We start from the raw sequence: 10,218 nt of genomic DNA on the forward strand, positions 1-10,218 counted from the left end.
TTGGTGATCGCCAATTTACATTAAAAACATGAAACAGAATAAAATCTTAGCCCAGCCCAGCCCGGCTAGCCCCATCTAAGCCTGGATCTTGGCCTTGAGCAGACCCTTGAGGGTCTCGGCATCAGCCGCGAACTTGGAGATACCCTCGCGAAGCTTCTCCACAGCCATAGCCTCCTCGTTGAAGTCGAAGCGGAACGTAGTCTCGTGGTCGAGGTAGTTGCGCTTGGGGATGTCGAGGTTAGTGGCGGAGGCGGCGTCGAGCTTCTTGGGGACAGCCTCGGTGGAGTTGTACAGGTCTTCCAAGAGGTTGGGCGAGATGGTCAGGTAGTCGCAGCCAGCCAGCTCGGTGATCTCGCCGGTGTTGCGGAAGGAGGCGCCCATGACGATGGTCTTGTAGCCGTGCTTCTTATAGTAGTTGAAGATGTCCTGCACGGACTTGACGCCGGGGTCCTCCTGTGCGGTGTAGTCGCGCTTGTGGGCGGCCTTGTACCAGTCCAGGATGCGACCCACGAAGGGGGAGATCAGGAAGGCACCGGCCTCGGCGGCGGCGATGGCCTGGACGAGGGAGAACATCAGGGTCAGGTTGCAGTTGATGCCGTGTTGGGACTGCAGGATGTGGGCGGCCTTGATGCCCTCCCAGGTAGAGGCGATCTTGATCAAGATGCGGTCCTTGGAGACGCCGTTCTCCTCGTAAAGCTGCAGAGAAGGACAGACGTTAGCTTGGAGATGTTCATGGGCTTCGTGGCACCACAAATTGACGGCGTACCTTAATAATCTCAAGGGCCTTGTTGACGGAGCCCTGGGTGTCGAAGGACAGCTTGGCGTCGACCTCAGTGGAGACCTTGCCGGGGATGATCTTCAGAATCTCACGGCCGAACTCGACCAGGAGACGGTCGAGGGTGGCGTCAACCTGCTCATCGACAGTCTTGCCCTTGCTCTTGCCGAAAGCAACGGCCGCATCGATGAGGGCAGCATACTCGGGCTTCTTCGAAGCAGCCAGGATCAGGGAAGGGTTGGTTGTGGCATCCTGGGGCTTGTACTTGCCGATGGCTGTGATCCGTTAGCATTGGGGTTCTTCTCGCCCTCTCGTCCTGGAGAGGTTGGCCGCCACCTGCCCGCGGGCCTAGTGGCAACACGATGGGAGGCACATACTGGCAAAGTCACCTAAACATCACGGGTTAGTAGAGCGTTCGATGCATACGTCCCAGAGAAGGGCGAGATTGGAGCTGAGACTTACCAGAATCACAAACGACGGTGGTGCCGGTGGCCTTGAGCTGCTCGAGAGAGGAAGACATGATGTAGAGGGTCGAGGCAAGGAGGATTGCACAAGAAGGATGGATGAGAAATTGCTTGAGATGAGTCAAGAAGAAGGGAAAGGAGGAGGGAGAAAAGTGGCGAGGGGGACGGTATTTAGAGGAGGGGAGCCATGGGCCAGGACCAGACGGACGCGGTGCCGCGCCGGAGGTACTTCGCCCGCATGCGGCCGAGCCATAACCAAGCCAAGTACCTGGCCCGTGCTCGGCAGCGGTGGGATGAATGGCGGGGCACATGACGCTGCAGGATGAAGTCACCGACAGCCCCTCCGTCCGGTTCGGCCATCGCGATGGGGCAGTCAGGTACCCTGATAAACCACCGACCGTTGACTACCTTAAGGGTTTGCTGCCATATCCAATTTATACTCTTCTTCGACATCAATACTTTCATCTAGAACAACGACCTCTCAATGATTCCAATTCCTGGCTGGCCGAAACAGGTCTCCCCCAACTCGGCCCAGTGTGCTCCGGCCAGGCCAACCGGAGGATGGTCGACCGGCCAACGGCCCACTACTGCACCGCTACAATGCGCTCACCGAGACCCGGTTAAATGTCGCGATCTATTCTGAGGACGCCGTGGAGGTGATCCGTAGTCGCGCTGATGCTCACCCCGATGCTGATATCACATTGCTCATGTCCGCTATCAATGCTAAAAAAAGTATCTCTAGGTATCTGCCCCAGAACGCGGGGTTTGGGGCATGCAAGAAAGAAGGAACCACAGGACACAATGCAGGGAAATGGACTCCATCAACCAACCCGCCATGCGGATCTCAACAGTGGCTTTTGCTTTTGCTTCTTATTTTGCGTTGTGTGGGAGTACCGCCGGCGTGGGAGAAGTGGTACTCGCACGGCGTCCAAAGCCGCGCGGCACGGGTTTCGAAATCGCAAAGTCTCAGCGTCGCTGGACACAGTTCCACTCGTACTATAGCTGTGTTAGTGGCATGTTTGAACACGAGCAAGCGGGCTGAGGGAAGAATACGCACCACTCGACCGGCTTCGTCCCCGGTATACACCACTTGGGGCAGGGCAAGGATACAGCTGATCCCGGCTAAAATGTTGGCACCGGTGTCGCGGCTGTTGTCGGTATGATGCAGTTGGCGGATGAGCTCTAGCTCAAATTGTCCATGACGGATGACCTTGCTCCAGATATTCACCACGCCGCGTGTATGCCCAGTAAGCACGAGCTCGCGTTCGAGCCATTCATTCTGTACGCCCTCGTAGAAGACGCAGGACAGGACATGGTCGTCAGATGAGTCGCAAACGGGTTGATCAACAAGTATCTCGCCGTTGAGGGTATACATTGTGATGCGGTGGCCTCGGCAGACAATGATGTCGCCAGTCACGTCGTTAATGCGGGCGCACTAGAGATTGAAACTGTCAGTAGCAGGTCGAGAATAAGTAGGTAACGGAACATACATCCACAGCCCCATCCGCCGGAAGCGCTCGAACGAAGCATCGGCGATTCAAATCCCACAACATACTTTGGCCGTCGGTGGACACGGAAAGTAAGGCGCTAAAGGAGCGGGAAACCGCAAGCACGGTGACGGGAGCCCGGTGACCAAAGAGCGACCCAATTGGCTGTAAGTCAACCGTTCGCGAGGTTGCGGTGACCGTCCATAAGGATATCGTGCAATCCGTACCGCAGGTGATGAGAGTACGTGAGTCTGCGAAACTAGCATGAGAGAGCTGCCCAACATGCAGATGTTCAAAGTGCCCCAAGAGCTGCAGGCCGTCAGTTGCCTTTGATCTATACCCGAGGTTCACAGTAATTAGCATACCTTGCGACTGTCGGTGGAATAGAAGCGGACACTTCCATCAAAGAAACCCCATTCCATGTAGTGGTCGTAGGCCGGCGGAACGTTGAGGCGCAGTGCAGCAGTGCACAAGAGTCGGTCCTGTTTCATGGAAAGAGTGGCCACACGTTCTTCGATATCTGGATGTTAGAGGGAGCGAGTTAGTGGTGGTAGGACTGTGAAGGATGACACGCCAGTGACCTACCCAGGAGAGATAGCGGCATTTGCGTAAGCGACTCTGCAAGAGTATCCAGCCGAGGCACACGGTACCGTTGATCCTCCCTCTGAGGATGGCTGCGTTGAAAGATTTGCCCAGGTGTTTGTCCAAAGTTGTGAATGATGCCGATGGTTGCCAACCGCTCCATTGGGTCGTCAATGGCATCTAGATCTTTTGCTCCCTTGTAGGATAGGTGATGGAATACATTGACCGCTTCAACGGCAGCTTCGCCCTTTTGCTTGCTGCCAAAGACAAGGTCAATCCAATGGTGTAGATTTTCCGAGACATAGGGACTCTCAAGAGCTTCGCGGTGTTTCTCGATGAAGATCTTGGGGTCGCCCTTGGCCCAAGGTGGGAGTTCGACCGAGTCAATTGCCGTAGTCATGTTCTGCAGCAGTCCAAAGTCGTACTTGTTCGAGTTGACAAGGAACTCAGGCAGGTAAAAGAACTCGGGGATCAACTCTCGAACATCGGTCATATTGCCCCGGGACGCAGACTCCCAGGCCTTGCGAATGGAGTAGAAGAGTCGGTCTGCGTGGTCGAAGGTGCCGCCTTGCAGGAGGAGATACGACTTGACGAATGGTTGCAGGCGTATCAGGTAGGAACTGACAATCATGGCGGAGGAGTAGTGGGTTCCGTAGTGGAACGGTGGAGAATTATCATCGCCCATCTCAGCAAAGGCATTGTACCGCTCTCGAAAGCCTGCCTGCCGGTCCGGAGTCTGGCAGCCCATGGGCTTAGACAAGTCACGGAATGTCTTAGGGTTTGTCAAATCGAGCTCATCACTAGTGTAGTCTGCTAGAACCCATGGAAAGACAGGGTACTGGGTTAAGTCGTTAAAGGTCCGACCAGCAAGGGTATTGATCAGCATGAGATAATGGAAGTTGGAAATTTCGCCCCGAACCCATTTCCGTGTGACTGGATTGGCTGGTAGATGCCCAAAGACGCTGGCAAACTTGGAGCCAAGAGATTGCGGTGCGTCCTCTTGGCTGCGAAGGGTTTCGAATCTCCAGATATCCTCTGGCCGGGAGTGTCCTGCATTTCCGGTAACTTGAGGAGCTTTATTTCCGAGCTGATTGCACAAGTTATCCCGAACTGGCGCCGAGAAGAACGTCAGCAGGTAGCTGGTGCCATCTGTGAAGAAAATTTCTAGGGCGACGTCGCGGAAGAGAAAGCGGCGCTTAGAAACGCTGACAAGATCGGACCACTTCCAGCTTCTGGTCTCATGTTCTTGTGAGCGGCGGTCATTGGACTCCCGTCCGGCAATCATCCGTACATAGGAATCACGTTCCTCAGCAGGAGCTTGCCATACGTTCACGATTTCTCCGTCCGCTCTCTGGAAGAAGTTGTCGAGGATGTAGATGCAATCTTTTCCGAGAATCAAAAGACCCTCCACGGCTTCCAGGCCGATAATTCTTGACATGTTGCACACATTTTGGACCTGGTCGCCCCGGTGAAGTGATCTCATGACTCTGCGGTTTTTATCTTCATAATCCTCGAGCTCCAGCTTAGGATCGTCGATCATCTCAAAGTTTTCCTCCTCGCAGGTACTCTGATAGCTTGCGTTGTCCGCATTACCATCTTGCCGCTCGGGATCCACAATCTCAGGTTCAGCGGTCCTCACGGTGGGCGTCGAAGCCGTCTCCCCTACCGAGAGCGCACGTACTCGGGTATCAAGCTTGGGCGCAGGTGGTTCAGAAGCCTTCCTCTTGGGCTGATAATCTTGGCGTTCACCTGAGTCGTCTGGCACCACGCGGAGACGCATGCGACTACGACCTTCAGTCTGGTCCAGTCTGAATTTTCGCTCCTTCTCTTTAGAAAGAAAACCACCGGGCCGCCGTAAATCCACGAGTAGATTGGAAAAGGCTGACCACATGAAGACCAAGTTATCTTGCAGGTCCTGAAGGAATCTCTGGGACTTCAAGAACTCCGATGCAGAGATGTTGGAAATCCAATGAGGCAGGGTGGCATCATGCTTGCGGATCACATCTTCGTCGTACTTCTCCAGCTGGGCCCATTGCTTAAGTTTTTCTTTACGCTTCGAGATTCGGTTCTTGGCAGATTCCTCGCTTTTCGTATTTTCCTCCTGGACAAATGCTTCCCATTGCCGAGACAGGATGCCGAAGAATAGCGCATCCAGGTCATCGCGGTGGTCATCGATCCACTGCAAAAATGCATCGTCGTCCATACCTACAAGAGCCTCGAAGCCCTCGGAAAGTCGGCGCTGAAGGCTGACAGGCCCATGGTTGAGAAGATTGACCACTTCGTCTGGCTTCTGCACTAGAATGGTTCGCCAAAGACTTGCCGCAGCCAGGCGTATATCTGTTTCGGTCCCTATGAGTTTGACGTAAAGAAGGTAGCATAGTAGCTGGAGGTGCTTGGACTGTGCCTCCGCGGCGGCAAGGAGCACCACCTGCCAGTAGTTTAGACGCTTCAGAACAGGTAAAGTGTCTGTGTCGTCCGCTTCCGACAACTGGAACAAAGCGATCTTGTACAGAGTCGAATGAAGTGTGGCAACAGCTTGGGTGCACAGCCGAATGCTTTTGAGAGGAGAAATGTCAGGGCGTTGAAGATATTCAAGGATTGCGCCAAGGTACTCCAGGCTCGTTACTGCTCCATCTATGAACCACCCTTCGTAGACTGCCTCTGCCAGATGTGTGGCGAAGCGTGCAAGATTGGTGAGAGTGCGGGGTTCATGGAGCAGATGGGGCTTGGATGAAGGTACATCCTTCAACCTCGACATGAGCGAGGCTAAGATCCACGAATTGAAGTACGCCTGATGTTCAACGAACCCAGGTGGAGTTTTCTGATACACCCCCAGACCAGAAAACTCTTTACGCTCCAGAAGTTGATCCTCGAAAACATCAAGCACCAGGCTAGCGATGGCCCTAACAAGCGGATGGTCCGTGGTTGCACCCTCGCCTGAGAAGCTGAGGTTCACGACGCGGCGGATTCGTGCAGATGAAGGTTGATGCTTCGCCTTATCAGAGGAAACAATAATAAAGGAGGATCTCCTGTGCAAGGATTCTGTGCTCTCTTCAGGGCTCTCCGACGAATCGACCATACTCGTTTGCGAAACTGACGATATGTTGACCGCACTAGAGCGGGGCCTGAGAACCAAATTGCTATCGTCGAAGCTTAGACCACTGTGTCGGGAGTTCACTTCAGTATTTGGGCTGACAGAATCCACGCCGACGACAGCGGGAAAAAGAATGGCAAGGAGCTCCTGGACGTAGCTGGAGTGTGCTGTGAACTCTTTGAAGTTTCGTGATCGGGCGGATAGACCTTCGAAAAAGGCAACTACGGAGGACAGGATAGAAAACCCGTGCGATGAACAATCCGGCGCAGCAATATCTGAGAAATATAATATCAGCCTTACATATCCTTCAAACACAGGCCGCAGATTCAAAAACCTACCATTCAACTTGTACAAGAACACTGGAGGCTTCGTGGAGCTGGAAGTATCAGGCTTCAAAACGTCTGGACCGCCTCCTTCGCTCGCAGAAACCAAGCTCCTGAGGCCATTCTTGAGCATACCCATAATCACAGGGAGCATTTCCGGGAACGCGATCCGCAGATCTCCGTCGGCCAAGAACAGGTTGATCAGTCCTTGGGCATCAAACGGGTTCTTGAGGTCCAGAAGGGCAATATCTTGTCCAAAAAGAATAGAAAGGCATATGGGCCACAGTGCAGGAATACTCCACCATCTTTTCAGCTGGTGCTCGAGCACGGTATATCCTCCATTCTTGTCGGAGAATTTCTTGCTGTAGCTGCTTCCGTGGACGACCAGCAACCGAGCCAGGATTTTGACTGCGTGTACAACGACTTCGGGTTCGTCCTCACAGGAGAGATACAAAAGCCACTGTGTATGCTGTTAGCATAGTTACTTACATGTGTCACCATCCTAAACAAACCTTGTTGGTAACCGCCTTCGCAAATTTCCTCAGCGGAGTAGGGTCCAGGATGTTACAGAGGACAGACGAATACATCCGCAACATCTCGATACCCAATGCGATGCTGGGAATATGCTTGTCTGAGTCTGACTTTGAAGAGGGTGGCCGAGATGAGCCGGGTGCGAAACGCAGACTCTTCTTTTTCTGCAGTGCTGCGGGCCCTGTAGGCCGGTGGAGATTGTATGTGATTGATAGAGCTAAAGAGCGCAGAAGATCAGGAGAGAGATTGCTCTCCATCAAAGACCGAAAAGTGGCAAGGCATGGTTCGAGAGTCTCCTGAGTTAGTTCGCCTCCTTTCAAAGTTTCAAGTAACTTCTTGCTAACGCCTGATTAAGTTAGCAATGCACTTCGCAAATGTTTCTCCCATAGTTGAACGCAAAGAAGCAGAGCATACTTACGCATGCGATCAAGGCGTCTTGCGTTGAACCGACGATAGGTACTATCAGACACAAAGGTGCGGAATTGCGAGTAAAACAACTGCAGCACCCGTGGCTCTCCAAACCGCCAGACGTCCATGTCCACAAGCAAAACCCGATAGGCCAGCGGATTTGAGATGATGGAATGATTTGGGCGTTGGAAATCGTATCCCACAAACGCAAGTGTCAAGCGCAGAAGATCAAACATCAACGCGTTGAGCTCTTCCTCGTTGGAGCAAACAACAGAAGATTTGTTTGCTGTGGGAGTATTACCGAATTGGAACCCTAGCGTCTCGCGCAAGAGAGACGCCAAGATACCGTAGCCATTTTCTCTTTCCATGGCTTCGCTATTCCTCCAATTGTCCTGAACGGCTTCGTAGAGTGCCTCCACGGCCAGGCGGGTAGTTTCAGCAGAGTTGGCAGCCTGGATCAGACTCAGATGCACTGCGGCACAACCGCCCAAGCACCAGCTCGCGTCATCCAGGGACCAAGGGACTGCAACAACTGGATCTCCAGTCAAAATTCCAACTCCTTGCGGTTGGGTCAACCCATCATTGATAGCTGGAGTGGCTCCATTGACTGCTACCGCATTGCCTCCGGCTTTTGTCAGCTGTTGCAAACTCTTGGCCGCCTGCCTGGAAAGACACTTGATGAGTTGTGACTCGTCGACATTATTGCCATCGTCATCGTCAAGAACAGCAACCGGAGACACGTTTATCAAAATTGACCCCTCGCGGATCAGAGTGCTCGCCCGTCTTCGAATGGCTGTGACGATGTCTGAGTTCTCCTCCTTTCCAGGATGCAGGTGTTCATTCCGCAGGTTGAGGGTGGCGGAAGCTTTGTACGTCTGGAAAGATCCCAAGCAGTCCTGGAAGTTTCCATAATACCGGGGTCCAAGATTGTAGAAAACAGCCACCATGTCGTCGCTGTACGCCTCATCAAATAGCATGCCATTTGCAAGGGACCACCGAGAGGTAGATACTCCTTTCCCAAGCCGCATGGCCAGATCTTGAGGGGTACCAAAGAAAGCCTGAATCCGCGGCGACCTATGTGGAAAATTGCTGGTTGGGACGGAAGGGTATTCGATCTTCAACTGCTCCACAAATTCGCCGTCGATAAAGAGTGACGCTCGAGAGGACGACGCAGGTTTCGGCTTCCTGTGGACGAGACAAATATGATACCAGCGGTTCAACTCAAATGTAGCAGACTTGAACCGGACACTCGGGCGCGGACCTCGAATGGATGTTTGAAGAATGAATTTGCGGGTGTCTTTCTCAACGTAGGCCAGGACAAAACATGTTTGACTGGCATCGAATGCGCCGAATATCGTAGTGTGCGTGTTAAGATCAAACTCATCAAACCGCACCCACGCGGCCAGCGTGTATCCGGCTGAGGTACTGGGTGGGAATGGACGACCCAGGGTAGCGAACTCGACGGAACAGAAACCATGTAGAGATAAGTCAAACTGTATTGACGGGGGCTCTTTGGAATATTTCAGAGCAGACAAAAGGAACTTTAGAACTTGTGGGTTCTCGTGTGCCCGGCGGTACAGCGCAACAGCATCGTCCAGGCTATTCATACCCTGGACACTCAAATATCGCGCCAAATCCTGGTAGAGCTCTCTCTCAGTCTCGGACCGGCCGGCATCGAATAGAAGAGGTAGAATTGAGGTGAGCATTCCAGTGGCATGCAAAGCTACAATATTCCTGAGGGACTGGGACGCCAATTGGCCCAGGCAGGCCGGCAGTGCCAGTCGCAGGATCTCGTTGCCAGGAAGAGCAGAGTATGCCACCCAGACGCGGACGAAGGGGCCCAGGAGGTCCGGTACCTCAACCGTCTCTGCGGGTCCCATGCACTGGTCCACGGCATCTTGCACCTCCTTGGGTGATGGCGAGCTCTTATTCTGATGGAACTTGGCACTTAGTGTTACGAAGATGCCCGCAACGGTCTCCTGGCACAAGGCCGCAGCCAGAATGGCACCGAAGAGCTGCTGGGCGTCGCTTTGGGCCTGGTCTATCTTCTGAACCAACACGGTCAGCGTCCGTTCGAGAGCCGCAGTCCCTCCGCCCGCGATCCTCCGCGCAAAGTATCGTTTATTGCCAAAATGGTCCTTCAGTCCCTCAGCCAGAACTCCCAGGACATCCTTATAGATTCCAAGCAAGCCCTTCCTGTCCTCCTTGGACAATGCGTCGGCATCATAGAGCTCCGCGAGCTGGTCCGCGAGGGCTAAGAGGGTCTGGAAGCCCGCCAGGTGCCGGAAGGCATCTTTCACGGTCCGTGGGCGCGCATTGTCGATAAAAGTATGGCGGAGTCGTAGTAGGGGCTCGGTGGCAGCCAGTGCCTGGGTGAGCGTGGGGGTCTTCGCCGCCGCGAGCGTCTTGAGCTGGTCAACGGTGGGAGCCAGCTCCTCCACTAGTCGCTCGGTCGATTCGGAGGGGGAGGGAGGAAGGAGGGGGGCGGAGCCATGACCAAATCTTATCCACGACCGGACCGATGGCATGAGACCACCAGAGACCGTGAATGCGC

The 10,218-nt window shown here is 53.8% G+C and overlaps 2 protein-coding genes across 2 annotated transcripts; both read right to left on the reverse strand.

Annotated features, from left to right (window-relative positions):
- Nucleotides 1–75: 75 nt before the first annotated feature.
- On the reverse strand, nt 76–1,295 carry N7482_002782 (sedoheptulose-7-phosphate:D-glyceraldehyde-3-phosphate transaldolase TAL1; the record flags this gene model as incomplete). The annotated part of the gene is made up of 4 exons (XM_056684907.1): nt 76–696; nt 767–1,050; nt 1,153–1,164; nt 1,238–1,295. 4 exons carry the CDS (start codon nt 1,293–1,295, stop codon nt 76–78), a joined length of 975 nt encoding a protein of 324 aa, XP_056548513.1.
- A 910-nt stretch (nt 1,296–2,205) lies between these two features.
- N7482_002783 (Beige/BEACH domain protein) lies at nt 2,206–10,192 on the reverse strand (the record flags this gene model as incomplete). The annotated part of the gene is made up of 7 exons (XM_056684908.1): nt 2,206–2,229; nt 2,297–2,674; nt 2,730–2,891; nt 3,092–3,246; nt 3,312–7,185; nt 7,238–7,602; nt 7,675–10,192. The coding sequence occupies 7 exons, from the start codon at nt 10,190–10,192 to the stop codon at nt 2,206–2,208; spliced, it is 7,476 nt and encodes a 2,491-aa protein (XP_056548514.1).
- Between the last annotated feature and the right edge of the window lie 26 nt (nt 10,193–10,218).

The sequence above is a fragment of the Penicillium canariense genome (assembly GCF_028826845.1).
Source record: "Penicillium canariense strain IBT 26290 chromosome Unknown utg000001l_segment0_segment0, whole genome shotgun sequence".
NCBI lineage: Eukaryota > Fungi > Ascomycota > Eurotiomycetes > Eurotiales > Aspergillaceae > Penicillium > Penicillium canariense.